This window comes from Catharus ustulatus, chromosome 8 (genome assembly GCF_009819885.2).
Source record: "Catharus ustulatus isolate bCatUst1 chromosome 8, bCatUst1.pri.v2, whole genome shotgun sequence".
In the NCBI taxonomy this organism is placed as follows: domain Eukaryota; kingdom Metazoa; phylum Chordata; class Aves; order Passeriformes; family Turdidae; genus Catharus; species Catharus ustulatus.
Genome location: NC_046228.1, coordinates 20,578,052 through 20,597,143, shown reverse-complemented (window position 1 = coordinate 20,597,143; position 19,092 = coordinate 20,578,052). Strand labels below are relative to the sequence as shown.

Genomic DNA, 19,092 nt, shown 5'->3' with positions numbered 1-19,092 from the left:
CAAATCCATTTGAGGCTTAAAGTATACATAATTCTTTAGACAAGATTTTTATTTTATAATTATCTTTTTTGTCTATCAGCACCCAGCATTTAATAGCATACAGTGACCCTACATAGTATCTTAAAGGCAACACCATTTAAATAGTCTCCAAAGAGTGGATTTTTAGGTCCTTACCAGGTACCCAGGAAGATCATATCTGAATTTAACCTGCTTAGAAGAGAATAAACTGCCAGGTGTCATGTGATAGAACAAACAGACATGAATAGCTGATAGGTGTCAGAAGATAACTGAGTGGATACTGTTTGTGTCTCAGGGATTCCAGTGCTGTCATTTTAGACAATTTCAACTTCTAGGCTAGAAAAGTCATAGTAATAACACTAAGGAAAGATGCTTACCTTTGGATGCTGAGTCAAATTATGAATAAGTGATAAAAAGTTAATTTAGGAAATTAATCAAGTATAACAAACACATTATATATAAATGATACATGTTGTACTTTGGTAGAGATGCTGGAATTGCTAAGCCAGACTAGGTTAGGAGTCACCTCTTGTCCTGCTTCCTGCTTCCTTTGTGTTTCCTGCAGGTATTTCAGAGGAAGTTGTAAGTTTTTGCATAATGAAATGTGGAGGGAAATCCTTTCCTTTCAGGTAGTTATCAGCATGTCTTAGGAAGTCTCTAAGAATTGGTACTCCTAGTGATAAACAGATAAACAGAAACTTGTTTCTAAACAACTAGTACCTTACCTGTCTAAGTCTTATGTGATTTCCTAAGGAAGATTTGGTAACATCAAGCAACCAGGCATTCCAAAAACTAAATGTTGTACTAAGTGGGATTTCCTGCTTGAGTTGCTCTTACTGTATTACAAAGCCCTTCACAATTCCTCATCTTACATCATCAGTGTACAGTTCATAGTCTTCTTGCCTTTATGCTTTCTAAAGTTTTTATCGCCATCATCTTTTTATTGTTTCTCTTTATGAGATTATGATAAAGTTAATCACTGATTGCTGGTCTTAGTATATTTTTTCTGTTTTCCTGAAAATTTTTTGGGTGTACTGTATAGTTCCTCCTTCCCTTCCCTTCCCTTCCCTTCCCTTCCCTTCCCTTCCCTTCCCTTCCCTTCCCTTCCCTTCCCTTCCCTTCCCTTCCCTTCCCTTCCCTTCCCTTCCCTTCCCTTCCCTTCCCTTCCCTTCCCTTCCCTTCCCTTCCCTTCCCTTCCCTTCCCTTCCCTTCCCTTCCCTTCCCTTCCCTTCCCTTCCCTTCCCTTCCCTTCCCTTCCCTTCCCTTCCCTTCCCTTCCCCATTGGTGGGCCTCTAACTGGTTGTTCTCTCATAAGGGGTTCACAAGGATCACTTCAATTATTGGCTTTTTTCAAATTGCAATTAACTCCAAATGTACAGTGAATACATGAATTTGAAACTGCTTTCTAGTGCAAAATATTCAACTGGCTGTAACAATGTACATGAACATGTTGGAAGTGGGATGTGAACCCATTTTTCTACAGACTAAAAGGATGCATAGCTGTAGTTTAAACAGTTTCTCCAAGCAAAAGATCAATTCTAAATCTCAGTCCAGCTGACACAAAGGGGTAGAAAAGCAGCTGTATCTTCACATGCTGGATCCAGCTCCCACAGAGCTTCTGTGCCATTCAGTAACTCCCTGTGGGTTATGGGTTCAGGGACACACCTGGAGAAAGATGCTGGAGTTACATACTTGTGGACAGTCTCTTGGGTCGTACATAACTGGGCATGAGCCCACAGTGTGCCCTGACAGCCCAGAAGGCCAGCAGCATCCTGAGCTGCATCAAAAGAGGAGTGGCCAGCAGGTGGAGGGAGGTGATTCTGTCCCTCTGTCTACATGCAGCACTGCATGAACCTCTGGGGTCCTCAGTGCAGGAAAGATGTACACTTCTTAGGGTCTAGAGGATCTAGAGGATCCAAGGGATGGAGCACCTCTCCTATGAGTACAGGCTGAGACAGTTGGGATTGTTCAGCTGGAAAAGAAGAGGCTCTGGGGAAACCTCATTGTGGCCTTCCAGTACCTGAAGGCAACATAAAAAAGAGGGAGAAATGTTTTAGATGAGTAGGTAGTGATAGGGTAAGGGGGAATTATCTTAAACTAAAAGAGGAAAGATTTAGATTAGATATAGTGAGGCACTGGAACAGGTTGCCCAGAGAAGCTGTGGGTGCCCCATTCCTGGAAGTGTTCAGAGCCAGGTTGGATGGGGCTCTGAGCAACCTGCTCTAGTGGACGGTGTCCCTGCCCAGGGCAAGGGGGGTTGGAACAAGATGGTCTTTAAGATGCCTTCCAACCATTTTATGATTCTATGATAACTAATTCTGTGTTCAAGTAAACTTATGGAACCAAACCTACCTTGGTATCAGAATATTGCTTTTTCTAGCAGTACCCAGTGGATATTGAGAAAAAAGCACAAATTTAAGTAACATAAGAAAGACTGAAATGCTAGCATTAACACCAACTGATTATATGGTTCCAGATCTGTAACTGCAGATGCCTATTCCTTTCATCTTAAACTTGTACAAGAGTACATACTGACTCTTTTGTTCCACCAAAACAATAATTTGCAGTGTCCAGGTGCCAAAATTGCCTGACGTGAATCTGAAGGCTACCATACTGATGTGTATTTGAAAAGTGTACCTTAATACTTCATCTCATAAAACCAGATACAATAAGAGTAGAGTGAGACCAAAAAATAAACACTAGAAAACTTCTAAGTGTCTGGGGAGCCTTCAGTGAGAAAGAATAGATGATTTTTCGATGAGGGTTGTATTAAAGTATCACACTGTAATGAGTAACCTGAAAGAAAAGCAGACATTGATATGCTCAGCAGGCAGACACACAGCATGATCAAACATCAACAGAGGACATGAATCATTCTGCAGAAATTAGAAAGGATAGAAATACTGAGAACTAGAGAAACAAATAAAGAGGGAAATAAAGACTAAAGGACAAAAAGCAAAGGACAATCTTCATTTTGTTCTTAGTTACAGCAATATCCTTTTAATTGAAATCACTTGAAATACTCTGGATTCATATTGGCTTATTGTGATTCCTAATGAATCTTTAACCTCTTACCTAATGAAGCAGATAAACTCTAGTGGGAGTTTACACTACCCCTCAACAAAATAAAGCGGATTTAGCTCAGTAGCTGTGGTGCAAATGACAATACAGCACAAGAAACCTTTGACCAGAAACAGTCTTCAGGAAAGAAAGAGAACAAACATAAACGCAAGAAGCAAAAAGGATCCATCGATGGCAAGACTTTTATTTTAAGAAGGCTGAGGCAAAGTACATGGTCCTCAGATGCAGCTGTAACTGATGGGAAAGCTTACCCATTCTGAAAAGAGAGTAAGACAGAACAATACCATCAGATTCCTGTAGGATTCCTGTGCAGTAAGGATATGTGCATCAAATGCTTTTGAAACAAATTGTAAAATAGCTAGTCTGAGAAAAGTTGTAAGCAATAATGCCATTAATCAACCAAAGTAGAAACCTAACCTGAAATTATATTATGGAAATAATTTTTATGAAGATGAACAGGACAGTTTTAAAATTATGCAAGTGCATGCAAACCTGCCTTTAGGGATCCTGCTACAAAACAAGATTCATTCAATGAGGGGCAAACATAATTACTTTCTATAAAAAACAAGGAAGGCACTTCTACCTCCAGCACAAGTAGAAGTAATACTGACAAAATAGAGGAAACTGAGTCTTTATAGCTGGTACTGATAGTAGAGGCAACAGACCTGGGCATATTAGTGCATCAACAATAATAAGCCAGCAAAATTATTAATCTCTTGGGGAAAAAAAAGGCAAACATAAATAAATAAGCCTCAGGTAGACATATCTTACAGAGGTAGGAATGCATTGATATTACTGTTGAATGCACAAGGGGGAATTCACTGGAAATACCATACTTACAGAATCAGCCACTTTCAAGGAAAATAAATGTAAGGTAGAGCAGCCATAGAAAAGGAGGGGATGAGAGTAGGCTTCTTTCACCTAGCAAAATATTGAAAGAGGTGACTGCAATCTACAAATAGATGTTGAGCAAATACCAGCAACACTATTCAAATATTGGTGACAGCATTGACAGCAAAGAGCAACTAACCCGGGAGATTCAGCAATGACTTTGCAATCTAGAAAAAGAATTGAAAATCTTTTGAGTCAGTTTATGAACTGGGGTAAACAATATGGCCTCTAAAAACTACAGAGGATTTGCCCTGGTAGCTCAAGAGACTCCTTTCAGTTGGCTGGTCTGTACAAATACTTGCAATGTTAGGGGAAGCAGTAACACAGGATTGTATTGGTTCCAAATCCAAAAATTGTTTTGATGTTCAGGAGCAGTTCATCACAACCTCCTTTTTAGCTCTTTCCCACATATTCCCACTTTTTCCTGTATGGTTCTCTGCTGATAATTCACTGTTTCTACTGTCTCCTCTGCAAGATATTGCTGCCTGTTTGCCATGTCACTGCTCCCTGTGACACACTGCCTGGCTGCTCTGTGCCATTCTCCTTTGCTCATGTGACATTATTCCTGCTGGAGGAGCCAGCTCAAACCCAAATAGATCTGATGGCTTCCAGATTTGCGAACACCTTCTCTTCCTCTCCCTTTTTCAGCAGGCAGCTTGTTCTTTATCTGTTTTCACAAATGTTTACTGTCACGCCTAAAAAAGCACTGCTAGTCTGTAGCAGTCAGTAATGCTGGTTTGAGAGTGCTCCTGGACACATTTTATGGCCTGTTGGCACTTAGGCAGGTGCTACACTTGGCTGCTAGTGAGCACATGCTGTGGCACCAGTGGGACTTTCCGAGGACCTGGAAGAATCTCTTGATGAGAAATTGCAGTGAAACTATACAGACAACCACCATCCATCTATACCTGGTGCATTAAACGTACCTGGGAACATTCTCTGGCACTTATGCCAGCCTCTACAGAGTGTAATGAAGCCCAGGACCAGAAAAGTAACATTTTCTATTCTTACAAACAAAATGGCCAAATGGCCACAGGCAGTGGCTCTGGGAATGGTCTGTTCTAGCTCCCAAACTGTGTCTGGGAATTGTTCTGGACAGCAATAACCAATCTGAGCCAAAGATGTGCCAAGGATCATTTCAACAGTTTAATGTTGCAGTCCAGAGCTGAGGTGCATTCACTGACATTATTCAGCCTTCTACTGGCCAGAACTACTGAATATATCTATAGAGGCTGAGCCTGGTTTTTGATGTACCTTCATACCTACAAGATGACTACAAAGATGTTGCAAGGCAAGGGAAGCTGTCTGTACCTAAGTGCCCTTCATCCTTCAGGTGAATGGGTTGCTTCTCTAATCCATACTCGTGGCTGATCCTGTCCTTGCTGCCGCAGAACAACAGTGCTTATCCTCCTCAGACTATTGCTGAGAGGCTGCCTTTGGGTTGGTGAATGCTGTCTTCTGATGCAGTAACCCACTCTTGCAATATTATGAATGCTGTGTTCAATATTTGTTTTGCAAACAAAAGTGACCCTCATTCTATCTAATAATAGTAGGTATGTCTTCTAATTTGCCCTCTCTCAGCATAAATACTGTGGAGACATAATATACTTAAGACTTTTGCTGTTAAACAATTAGGAGCAGCTGAAAAGAGCCTTCTGTTTTGAGAAGGGTTTTTATTCAGGGCTTGCAAATGCTCATGGCCCCTTAGAGTGCAGTATCAGCACGCAGTGTGAAGGCTGGAAACACCTTGTTCTGGAGGACTGAAGCCATGTCTCTGGATAACTCTGCCCTGTGTTCAAGGGTTTTTCCCTCCTTCTGTGCCAGTTCAGTTCCTGTACCTGTAAGAAGACATTTTGGTTGCTAGATATGCTTATGAGCTTCAATTCAATTAGGTTGAGATTCTAAAATCTTTTATGGCACAGGAGCTAAGCTGAGCCTCTAGAGAAAGTACTTACATGGGACATGTATAAGCATGTTTTTCTGAACATTTAATTGCTTTTATCACAGCTCTTAAATGTGGGACCTGGTACAAGTATTTGACAAATATATCTGTTCCTTCTGAATCCTTGCTTCATATAAAAAACACTTGATGTCCTGCTGCTACTCTGTTGAGGGTAAAATGCTTATCAAGTACTTTTAGTATCTATTCTAGTACATGTGGCATTATTCTTTGTCATTGATAATACATTTCAATCACTTTTCAGCTAATCTACCATCAAGTAACAAATAGGTATGGTGATAAAGCCTCTTTTTATCTATTTGGGCTAGAAACTTGCTTCCCACAATGACATCTGTGCTAAATTTTGCATTGGAAAAGAAAGTGGATTGTTTGAGGTTGTTTTTCTCTTCCCTCTCTTGTATAACCACAACTAAAAACTCATTTTAAGGCACTTCATTTCAGTAAGAGAAAACCAACAGAGAGAGAAAACCAGCAATCCCTGACTGTTTGTGTTTGGTTTATATCAGCTTGTATCCCCTGGTACAAGTCAGAATTAAATCTAGTGCATCTAAGAATTTGTTCTCTTGTTCCTGCACCAGTACACTCTAGGCAGTAACATATTTTACAGTAGAAATGTACGTAACCAGCTGATCAGCACTAACATCCTTTTCCAGCTCTCATTGCTAAACCACCCCAGAAGCACCCAAGTCTGTCCTGCCACTTAAGATACTTTCTTTTCACCACTCTCCCTTGTTGTGTCCATCCCACAAAGTACGTGTTCTTTTCCCTCTTTCTTCATATAAGGACTCTGTAATTGGGTTTCACCATGGATGACCTGTGAAGTAGGTCTGCAGAGACACTGGACCTACTTTACCAAGAGGCAAGTCTTCTGGTGTCACCTCTAAGAAGGAATATGATGATAACTTCCTCTGTAGTTGTAATGCTTAGTGTAATTATAACAGGTATTATATTCTCCTGTAAAAAAGCTTCCAATTAAAACATGGAACTGACATGAGGATGTGATGTTATTTGCTACTTCATAGATAAGGCAAAATGAAAGTATCTCACTGGATATCTGTGTTCAAGTGGACAACTGAGATAAAGAAAAACTGTTGGAAAATGTCCTGTTTTCCAGGTTTCCTACCTTTTATGGCTCACAGTCTGAGTGTTTTCTCTGAGGTCACATAAAAAATCATCCAGGTCTTCTGAATCCCACTCTAGCCATCTCCTCACTCTAGCCACAGGGGTATCCTTCACACCAAAAAGAGTAAACCCTAGCCTTGGACAAAAACCAAACTGGCCCAATAACCAAAATGGTATGAATACACATCTTCAGAAATAAGAGGTGAAGGGTGTTTGTTTCTGCTTTTGCACGTAGCAACTGCTCTGTTTGTGGTTCAGCTGAGCAGGAAGTTCTAGGAGGAGCAGACCCACATGCTGCTTGGTTCTTGAATGAGTCATTCCATTTTGGCAATGCTTTATACCACAAAAAGTAATTTCTTACCTTTCCATGAGAGCCCTGTGACAGGACTGCAGTTCACAAGGCTGGGAATGAAATTTAAACACTGCCAGGTTGTATGGAGTGTTGGACCCCATGGCATAGTAGCTTCTAGGGGAAGGGGACGGCTGTGTGTTGAGATGCAATCAAAGAGTGGAAGGCATTGGGTGGGAAGAAGAATTGTATTCAGCATAAAACTCTGACTTGGACTGAGGCTGCTAGGTTTCTGCTGGAAAGATTGTAGGAGATTAGGTGAAGACTGATAATAAAATTTATCTTCCTACCTTATACGCTGAGCTCTCCCAGTGAGAGGAAGTGGGAGGTGGCTTGGGGAGGCAAGAGGGGAAATGGATGACATGAGCCTGTACTGCAAACCACTTCTATTTACATTTACCCACAGCCTACTTCATTACAAAGAAGCAATGCTGGCCAGCAGGGAGAGTGGTTGCAAAGTTTCAAAACAGGTTCCCTGGGCTGTACTGAGGCAAGATGTGAAGCCACTAGTTACTATCAGGATTACTCTATTCTTAGCATCCCAGCATGTGTTCAACCCCCACATACCACTACCTAAATATAGTCCCTACTGAAGGACAGATGCTGCCAAGTCGCATCTGACCCCGTCCTCTCCTGCATTCTGTTCCTGAAAGCTAGGCTGAATTCCCCAAGACATGTCAACAGTCAGCATGTTCTTTTGTCTGCCTGGGGCTGTACAAGGAAACTTGTACTGTACTGTTAAAGCCTGATCTCAACCCTGGCCTTCCTGGCCTCTCCTAGCACTGACCTTCCTTTCAACACCTTTTCTTATTCCTTTCCTCCTCCGTTGTTTCATTTCTAAATGTATTTTTTTTTTTTTTTTTTTTTTTTTTTTTGTCTCAGCTGCCTCTGTCCTTTCCCTTCTGTCTGATTGAACATGATCAATGGGAGGAAGCAGACAAAGTACAAAGTAAAGAAAGAAAATATGTGTATATGTGCATGTACATAGATACTGCAGACACCCAAACCTTTCTGACAGGAGCTCTTTTGTCACTACAGATCTTCTGCTGAGAGGGCAGGGAGATGGATGATTTTCTGAGTAAATGTTACAGTTTTTCACACTGATTTGTATTTCCAGCAGCATAAATCCATATGACTCTGAAATTGGGATTTCCTAAACCCATCTGAAATCCAAATGGGACATAAGTTGACATGAGTATGCCATGGGAGAATGTGTCCTCTGAGGCATGGAGTGGAAAGTCTAACAGTCACTTCCAAGAGGCTCACAAAATTTGTGGGGCTCCTCCTACAAAAAGAGAGGTCAGTCCTCACCAGTATGTGCTAGAAGGTTGAACAGTGCAACCCCCCAGGACCAGGTCTGGGGCCAGCCCTGACCACTTGTCAGAGTCTGTCAGTGCTGCTTCTCATTTGCACAAGAAAGCTCTCCGGGTATGTGTTACAGAAAGTAGAGAGCTTTTGTCATTGAAATACCACTTTTTTCCAACTTTTCCAACCTCTTCAGAACAGCTGTTGGGTGACACCTTCCAAGTTTTTGCAACTTGAGAAGAAGCTCCCCATTAGTGACACTTCATGTGGCTCACTGGGTGCCCAGGAGAGGGCATCTTTTGGACATGGAGAGCAAGTGGCTGGTCCTGAGGGCAGCCTGACCTTCAGGATGGGCAGGGAGCCTGGCTTTTGGACTGGGCAGCCATCCTGGCTGGGGGCCTCCAAGGCTCTTGCCCTTGCTGTACTCAAGATGAGCAGGTTAAAGGTTGTCATTAAAGTCTCTACAGCACAGAGCTGGCAGTCATATAAAACCTGGCAAGCTTGTGTTGGTTTTTGTCCAGAGGCTCTGCAGCCTCCAGCACACTGCACCCTGCTGTCCTGGCTGTGGATTAAGTCCTGTCCTGTCCTTCTTTCACTGCACAATCCTCTTCTGTGTTTAACCCCTTTGCCTTCCTCCCTGGCAAATGCAGTGGGGTAGGGGTTTGGCATAAAAATGAAGCTGGATAGTTCATGTCCCTCTGATCCCAGGAAGCTAATTCATAAACTTCCAGGGAGGGTTTACAAATCTGTGGAAGACTGAGCTAGACACATGCTATTTTCAGACTCTATAGGTCTCTTCCTGCACTGGAAGAGAACTGGTCCTTTTTTCCCATAAAGGAATGAAGACTTGGAAAAGTCCCTCTTGGATTTTAGAGCACTGAAGTACCAATAGTTGCTTTAGTGCATGTGCTTTCTGTCAGTCCAGTAAAATTTGAGCACAGACCAAGCCAGACCCAGCATCCTCACGAACCATGAGAAAAATGCATTGCCTTCTCATGATTATTAGCCCACACGGCTTGCTTGAGTCCCACCAGCCTTCTCTGGTATAAAGGTACCTGAAACAGCCTTGGGCAGTGCTGGGAGCACAGCCTGATCCTTCCTGCCTGGGAACCCCAAACAGTTGCCTGCAAAGACTTGCAGTACTGGGGGATTAGAGAATTGCAGGAAGTTTACTGTTGCTGTTCTGGCTGGTCACCAGCCTACATCCTTAGTTTTAGTAGAGGAATACCATGGGATGTGAGGAATGCTCTGAGCACCTGCTGACAGCCTTTAACCCCCAGTCCCTTCGCCTCACAACTGGGAGAGATACTCAGCAAGTATGTTCCCATCCAATGCTAAACACCAAGTACTTGGCTATGGAGCAGCAGTTGGCTTTTTGAGGAATACGGGGAAACCCTCCTTTTAACCTCTTTTCAACTTCCTAACTCTTTTCATTAGCTGCTGTGTCAGTAGGCAGCACTGGAAAATGTGTCTTCTTCACCTTCTCAGTTAACAGCTGCATCTGGAGGAAGTATCAGGAAGCAGCATTTATACTGTAACAGTGGTTCTTCAGCAGTAGCTCATCACAGACCTACACATGCTTATTCCAGGCTTACATTAACAAGGAGGGAGATAAAAAACTAAAATGACAGAGGCTGATGGATATGGCAGCTGGGATGAGCCAGTCCCTATTTTAAGCATGCAGGCAAGATTTGGGGTCAAGTTGGAAAGGCTACAGAGTGATAAAGTACCAGTGAACATAAAAACAACTTGAAGCATAGCCCTCCTCTTTCCATCTTCTTTCCCAACACCTCTCAGTCCTGCTGACAGGCTGACCTGGGAGGGGTGTTGCTCTTGTCTGCTCAACACAGCCTGCAGGGTCAAGCCCAAGGCACTCACACACACCATGGGTGCAGGGGGCTTGGGCCCTAAGACCACTCAGTCTTGCCATGAGACTTCCTTAGGGCTCCAGTTCTCTCCTCTTCTGTTCCCCTGCTGGTCCTGCAAGAACAATGATGGGGCAGCAATCCTCCCTCTTTCCTGAAGCTGCCATTATGATGTTATAGATGAGTCTGGTGGCTCAAGCAGCAAGGCTGTGAGATATGGGTGAAGGTTCCCTGTTGAGTATTACTTCTCTGCAGAGATCTGACACAATCTGTTCACTGTACCCTCTGTAAAGCAGCTCTGCACTGATTTGTCTTTCACTTAACTGCAAGATCTGAAGACTTATTTTGGAAGAATCTACAATTGAGTGTAATACTGCCTTAGTCCTGACTTGCTCTGACCCAGTGATTTTACCTGGCTATTCTTTTATGTGCAAAATGAGTACATTATGGATGCCAAGCTGTCCTACAAGACTATCTCCATTGCTTGCCTGTATAGGAGAGGTCTGTGGTTTTTGGCTGAGTGTGCATTTGGTTTATTTGCTTGCCCTAGCAGAAAGGCTAGGCTGAGTTGGTAAGAAGTTTAACTGGTGGATGATGGAATGAAAGGGAGAGGGAACACTTGGTGTAAGATGGCCATGAGAGGCCAGATCTAGGAGCTCGTCTGGAACCAGTGACTCCAATTCCTTTCTCAGATATAGCAATATATATCTTGCACAACTCCTGTTAAGGCTAAAGATTTATTCCAAGTTTACACTTGTGTAACAGGATACCATGTGGCCTGATGCAGATGTCCAGAAATACACTGACCAAAGCCACTGGAGCAGGAATGCTTAACAGAAAATGCCTCAGAGCCGCCACATCTCCCTAGTGTCAGCTTCCCTGAGGACGGTACTTGCAGAGGCTCTGCATGAGTCAGGGATCATACCAAGGAAGTACAGTAGAGGCATGCAGAAGGACACACGGTCATGTGCAGGCATAGTCTGTTACCTCTCTGAAACACAGACTCCCTAACCAACTTAGGAGACACAGAACAAGAGGAAAAGAGCATGTAGATATTCTTGAGTCTTTCATCTGCACTAAAGAACTTGAACTGGGTTGGTGATCAAGTCAGGCCTGTGCTCAGCAGAGTGATTCTTGAAATTAACAGGAATACAGAGACCAAAAGGCACAGACAGGGCTCATCCAAGAGGATTAGTGCTCCACTCTGTCAACACAGTAGTCTCAGGCCTTATTTTATTCTGTGAGGAATGGAGCAATAGAAGGGCCAGCAAGAACTAAACTTATGTTGTTCTTCCTTTCATCCTTATCCTCTCTCCTGCTTTTTCAGATTCGAAAGAGAAGCAAAGCGTGCCGTGGAGGCCTGTGGGAAAATGATGTTCTAGTATCTATCAATGGGAAGTCATGTGCTGGCCTGTCCCATGCTAATGCCATGCAGATCATCGATTCCTCCAACGGCACGCTCAACATCCGTGTGAAAAGGTAACCTGCTCCCAAGTCCCAGTGCTGTGACAGTGCAGGCAGTAGGGTGCTTTCATCCAGAACAGCATCTGTCCACATCCAGCAGAAACAAGGCAAGCAGGAAGCCTTTGGTTTCACCATACTGCAAGGTGTACTAGGAGGACTTACCCATGTCCTAACATGGCTAACATGTGGACATCTCAATGTTTTGCCCTGTCTTACTTTGTTGTAGTCTAACAGTCTGTATACTGACTCCCACAAAGATTAGAGGTGTGTGGCTAAGCCCCCTTTTTATGGGAAGAAATATCTGTGCCAGTCTCTAGTTCAGGAGATTGGGCTCAAATTTATGGTCAAAAAATAGTCCCAGTAATGTTCCTCATCCTCCCTGTGCCAAGTTAACCCAGTGCGTCAGCGCATGCTGGGTGCAGCCCAAGCTATAAATGAATAATCCTATAAAGGTGAATGCAGCAAAGCTGTGTGAGGTTCTCGCTAATCCACACTACTGCCTAAACAGAAGTCATTCTCAGAAAATCAGGCCCTGGTGAAGGGGGCTGGGAGATGTCATCTTCTACAGTCCTGGAAAGACAGAGAGAGCACTGTGAGCAGTGAGGAGGGACAGCCACACTGGTTGCTGTCATCCGTAAAGCAGGAGCAGAGGGGGGCAGTGCTCAGAGAAGGAAAGCCTGAGCATGTAGGATCTTCCCCTTGGCTTCAGAGAAAGTGCCAGTGCCTTTTGATGTGCTCACTCTATACCCTAGCTGTGATTAAGTGGGATGAGTAAGTTCTATACAAGGTGTCCAGAATAGCTCCTGGTCCCTTGCCAAGGCCTTATCTCACACCATTGGAGCCTATCTGCAGCCAACAGGTGCCTGGGCAAATTCTAATCGGTCAAAATCAGCAGACTCTGAATTAACAAAGTGACAAAGGCAGATTTCTCATAGCCCTCTGGATGGAGCCAACACTGGATGGTTTGGAAATAATGTAATCAGTTGGCTTCATTTGGAGTAGTGGAAAAATCATCAAATGTTTCTTTCTTGATCACATGTCTATTCCCACTTCATCTTTACGTACCCAGAGAAAACACCAATCATTCCTGTTTAGAAAAGAGAGGTACCTGCATGACTCTGGAGTATGTGTATTTCAGAAAAAGAGGAAGGGAGAGACACTGGCCTGACAGAGCAGAACAAGAGAAACTGGCTTACAAGCAGTTATGCTTCTCAGTTACCTGGTCAAGTGTTCAAAGAAGAGGAGGGACTGTTCTGTTTTGCTTGTGAAACATTGAGGTTGCTCCCCAGTAAGATTTCATAATGGCAAATAGTATTAAAAAATAAACTGCCAGAGAAATTCTCCCACCCCTAGCTTCCATAAAAGTTTGCATTTGACATAAATATAAATTTTTCACAGTTTAGAATTGGGATCTGAGTCATGAGTTTCACCACTTTCCAGAGGCAATGCTGACTGCCTGGCTGTATGGTATGCATATTCAGAAGGCAAATACTTAGGATTCCTTAATAGTTCTTATAAGGCCTGGTGGTGAGTCTGACAAGAGAAGGAACAAGTTCTCAACTCTATCTGTGTGGGTTGGAGTCAAACTGCCATTGAAATCCAGACTCACTCTTGAGGAGAGGGAAGACAGAATCAGCTCTTTTCCTGTCAGCACAGCCAATTCTCCTTCCCTCTGGAAGCCAGCAGTAGGGTTGACTGCCCCAGTCTGCCCGGCACCTACTCCAGTTATCCTCCCAGATGTCTTAGAGGCTTGAAATTTCTGTCTAAGCCAAAGGCAAATACCACCATGGATTCGGCTGGCCAGCATGACTGCATATGGTTGTCAAAACCCAGGTACTGATAGTTAGCTTGTGAAGCAATCCCACAGTGAGCAGGCTAAATATTAGAGATACCGTAGTCCTATCTCCAAAAAACACTTGGGCCTAAGTATTTGCTACTTACTCCCATGTAGAGGTCAGAGCAAACAAATAGCACTGACTTCTTGGGAGCCCTGTCTGAACTAGTGCAGTTTGGGGGTGCCAGGATCTGCAGATCTGACAGTCTCAGCTGCAGGAGCAGCTGGAGTGCAGTGTGATAGCTGAGCACCAGCCGTTCTCTGCTGACAAGCTGCAGGATGAAGGGTAGGTCTCACTGGCCTGGGGAATGCTTGCTATGCAGGAATTCCTCTCTCTAGGAGAAATGCCTGGGCAGCTGATTAAGCTTGGTAGATTTTTTATGGTTTTAGGGCATTCTGATTTTTGAGTGTATAACACCTGGTTTCTGTAAAGTTGTGAAACAGAAAATCAGAATGAGAGCATGTAGCTGATGTCAAGGACAAGTCTGTCCTTGTCTACACTTCAGGTGTCTGTACCACCTGAAAAACACCTGTAACACTGCCCCAATCCATAGCATTCTCTCACACCAGGGTTTCCATCCAGTTTAGCTACACAAGCCAGACCTCATTCACCACTTTTCCTTCTCCCCACAGGATAGTTGGTGGGGACCAGACTGGCCCATGGCTCCAACGTTCCCCTTCTCCAGGACAGCGAGTGCTCTCTTCACCATCCCTGCTCAGCCCCCCGGCACAGTTACTGAGCTCTGAACCAGCAGGAGCCCCAGCCACCACACAGCCCTCACAGCCCCCACAGCCCTCACAGCCCCCACAGCCCTCACAGCCATGGAGGTCACAGAGGCACCTGGAGAGCCTCACGTCCCCACCAGACAGCGAGGCGTACTATGGTGAGACAGACAGCGATGCTGACAATGTGGCGCAGGAGAAGCACCGCCGCGCTCGCAAGAAGAGCCCGCGCTCCCCCCCTGACAGCACCACCAGCTGTCACGCACCGCAGGACGAGGTGTCCCTGTCTGAACAGAGTGGCTACGAGAGCCTGCCGGAGGCTGCTGCGCAGGGGGCAGCAGAGCTGGCCAGCTCCAGCGGCGTGGCCAAGAGGGAGATTGTCTGCCTGCCTGGCAGTCGCACAGACACTCCGTTCTCGGACAGCGAGGGACAGTTGCGGCCACCATCAACAGAGGGACGGGAGCCCTCTCCAGAGGCAATGCTCCTGCCCCATGCCACCAAGGCTATCCGAGCAGAGCGCCATCTCATCCCCATGGTGGGGCCAGTGGAACACCCGATTGACGAAGACCTAACCACCACCTACACAGAGAAAGCCAAGCAGGCCAGTAAGTCCTCTAAACTGCCATTCACCCATGCCTTTTCCTTGTGCTGGATTCTCCTGCCAAAAGCTTGATTGCTGCAAATATCAGGTGCATTAGCTCCTCTAGCTTACAAAGGAGCACCAGTTTCCTGCTGCAGCTTTGGCACTGGAGTCTTCCTCACCCAAGACATCCTAAGAAACAGATAAGAGAAAGGGTCTGGGGTCAGGGGTCTGGGACTCACTCACAGAGGCTGCAGCCATTCAACCAGATGTGCTCTAGTACCTCTGTGTGCTGGAAAAGGGATAGATGTAATCGGTTTCTTCAACACTTTGGGCTAAGAAGACTCAGGTGACATGATGGTGTCAGGAAGGAACTTGGAGGTTAAATTGCCCTGGCTTTCCAGAGATCTTATGGCAGCTCAGTTTGCTCCTTAGCTACCTGTATGTTAAGCACAGAACACTCATTTCAAGAGGCTCCCAAGGAGCCCTCTGTTCAGTTCAGCTCTCCATGGGCACAGAGGCATGCAATATTACACAATTAAAGATGAGAGATAATTTGCAGACAGCATAGCTGCAAAAGAGTCTTGTCAGTAACTGATTTATTTCTCTCACCCTGTCCAGCTTAGGGAGGGACTCTTCTACATCAACTTTCCCTCACTCACTCCAGCAGAATGCAGCAGGTGGTGAGTTCAGGTAGAATTTATAATTTTTTTAGGTGTTGGCAGCAAGGACAGGCAGGAGATGGTAAATCAGCTCTTGAAACAGTTCCTTGTAGTGCCATCCCTGATAGTCAAGACCTTTCCATGCGGAATAAAGTACTGAAAAATGTAGTGTAGTATATGGGTGATGGGCCTGAAGTGATTTTAATTGTGAATATCTTTCCTGGTTTTTGCTACACATGGAGTATTTCAAGACCAAACATGAGGGCAGAACAAAGTGTTATCTGATTTCACAGTTGTGATCTATCTAGTAATATTAAAAACAAGGTAATGATAAATTTATTTCCATATATGTACCTCAGTATGTAGTATAACTGACTATTTTATATTTCTCTGAGCCTGGAAATAAAGCAGGTTTTAAAAACTGACAGAATGGAAAACAGAGACACATAAAAGTTACTAGACTGAATCAGAAAGAAAACGTGGGGATTCTAACTTCTGATCCTCTGCTTCAAATGCTAGACATTTTACCCAGGACAGATAATACTGCAAGGCAATTATTAAACCTCTCTTTTCTCCTTTCCTTGGGTTGAATATTCTTTTATCTCTTCTACCTAAGGGGTCCTATAGAGGTAACTTTCAAACCTAGGTGCTTCCCTCAGACAGGGCACTGTCCTGCTGCTCTTACCAGTGTTAGGAGTGGAGGCTCAGCTGGGTCCCTTATGTCTTGCTCTGCTGGGCAGTGCACCTGACCTGATGCCTTACTCTACTTCTTCCTAGTCTTTAGCTTTCATTTTCCTTAGGACAGGAAAGAAATCAGCAATTTCAACCTCCCTAAAGATGAAGCTATTTTTTCCCCCTTTGAATAATGTACAAGCATGAGGTGAATGTTGAGAAAGGCATGTTCAGCTGCTCCCTGCCACCTGATAGTCCTAGCAGTGGAAGAGCAACTGCTTTACATCAAGACTTATTTCCATGGACAGCATCAGTACAGAGGGATCCCAGAAAAGCTACGTATTTAATTCAGAGCATTTCTGATAGCAAGATAATATCCCATGGCAGGAGATGATGCAACAATATTGCCAGCTGGAGTTAGGGTTCCCAGAAGCACTGCAGACTAAGGTAATACTTTTATTCTCCTATTACTCCTCTGCTCACCCTCTTTCTGGTTTATGTTTGGCCACGGGTGTCCTTCTGTAGGAGTTACTCTGCCAGGGATGGTAACTCACATGGTCTTTTCTTGCATTAGGGATCTTGTCAGTAAATGAGAAGGCAATATTCTACATCCTGATCATGCTGGAGCACAGCAGCCGTTAAAATAAAAGTCCAGTTCAGCAGCCAGTGACTGTGAGTGAAGGAAGCAAGTAAGGAAGAGGAGTGGAAGGTGTTCATTACATGGTGAACAGAGCTAAAGAACACCTATACCTGGAATAAACACAGGTATAAACACAGCTGAAGGATGGGGACTGCTGAGCTGCACTGGCTCCATGGGAGCTGCTTGCAGAGAAGTTATGGACTGGCATGGGAGGACATGGTCCAGCATCTCTTGTCAGAAAGTTGTAGCCTTGGTGAGGACGTCTGGACTAAGGTTGTTCCAGCTCCCACAGCTGCTCTAGGCTCCCATGGAGACAGCAGCATGTGTTCCTTTGCCTTTCCTTAGCAATATCCACAGCACAGTAGCCTACTCTGGGACACACACACTCCTGGGTTTTGCTAAGCAGGAATGTGAAATCATGGCTTAGAAGTTAGGCAGGGTTTTAAAACCTGAGTTAATTCTAGGGAGTGACTTGGACTATCAGTTGTGAGAGTCTAAGTGTCGATATATAGGCAGGAGACATTTAAGGGCCATTGTGAATACCTAAGCAGATGGCTGCCTTTTGAAGCACTATCTAAATATATTCCCATTGCATCTGCTAACACACTCTCCTTGCCTTGCCACAACCTTCTTCAGTTCCCACCACTGCACCACAAGAATATGAAAAACTGCTTTTTGTTTTGTTGGGACTATTCCCCAGATGGTATCTTGTCCTTTCTTCCTAGAATGTACTACTTTGTCATGACTGCTCTGATGTTTACTTCAATTTTGGGGGTATTTCTCTTGTCTTTTGTTTTAATTCTTTCTAACTTTTCACTGCAATTTTTAAGTTACAGAGACTATCTCCCTTTCCCACTTGTCCCTGTACCTCAAGCAAACAGAATTGCAGATACATTATTTCTTGATGAGTGTTTAGAAACATCAAAACTCTATATGAATAACTGAAATCCCAGAAAAAGAACAGAGATGCGTAATAATTCTTTTGCACACCACCAAGAGTAGCAACTGACACTCTTCACTGCTCTATTGCCCTGCAAGGATCTCAGTAATACTGCTACTGCTGTCAGCTCTTGGGTTTTCTGTAGCTTTGTTCTTTACTTCATATCTCTAGTACTTTTGTCCTCATTGTATATGTGCTCCAGAGCTCTGAGCTTTCTAAATCATAGGCAGGTGGACTTAGCTTCCCTGTCTTCCCTTTCCTCTATGATTTTCCTTTGTTTCTGATGATGTTAGAAAATCTGATCTGTGCTGACTGTATATTGTCCTTAAGATCATCAATGAAATGAGGAAGTGCTTTCCATATTCCCTCACCATCTTTCCTAGTTGTACCAGCATGGATGATCATGCTTTATGTTCTGCTTGTTACTGAGGTGTTTTCTCTTCATTTTCATCTGATGAACATTTCTGCAGTACATGTACTTTTTTTGCAGTAAGTCTACCAACACTTGGGAAGTACAACTGCTTTCCCTGCTTTTTGCTTAGAGGATATAAATCAGGTGGTAATTGCTGGAGGTGATGCTGCTGTTTGACACCTGCTTTACATCACAGTAACGGGAGCAAATGGAGCTAAGCAAGGCTTTGACTCCAGGAGCAGAGCACAGTGTGCTGGCAAGTACCAACAGCCCAAGATCAGGAAATGGCAGCAGCTGATGGTGCCACCTTATGATGTCCTGCATGTCATGAGTAGCCGGATGTGCTTTTTGTACCTAGCAAAGACAAAAGTCTTAGGGCTCCAACAGCCCCTGCAGTGAAGTTTGGGCCTCTCTCCTTCCAAAGTTTGTGCTCTATGTGCACATTAGTATTGGCTCATTTTTTCTCAACCTGTGGGATAAGCATGCACCTCATCCCAGTTCTCCATAGGACGCATGACTTGGATTTGCCTGCTTAAAACTCACTCGAGCATATTAGTGAAGACTACTGGGGCAC

General features: G+C 44.1%; 1 protein-coding gene across 1 annotated transcript in view; it reads left to right on the top strand.

The window, feature by feature from the left end:
- Positions 1-19,092, top strand: part of SYNPO2L (synaptopodin 2 like) — a 36,683-nt gene that overhangs the window by 3,796 nt on the left and 13,795 nt on the right. Inside the window, exons 2-3 of the mRNA XM_033065497.1 lie at positions 11,919-12,070; positions 14,523-15,217. Coding sequence (XP_032921388.1) covers positions 11,919-12,070; positions 14,523-15,217 — 847 coding nt within the window. The remainder of the gene's footprint in view (positions 1-11,918; positions 12,071-14,522; positions 15,218-19,092) is intronic.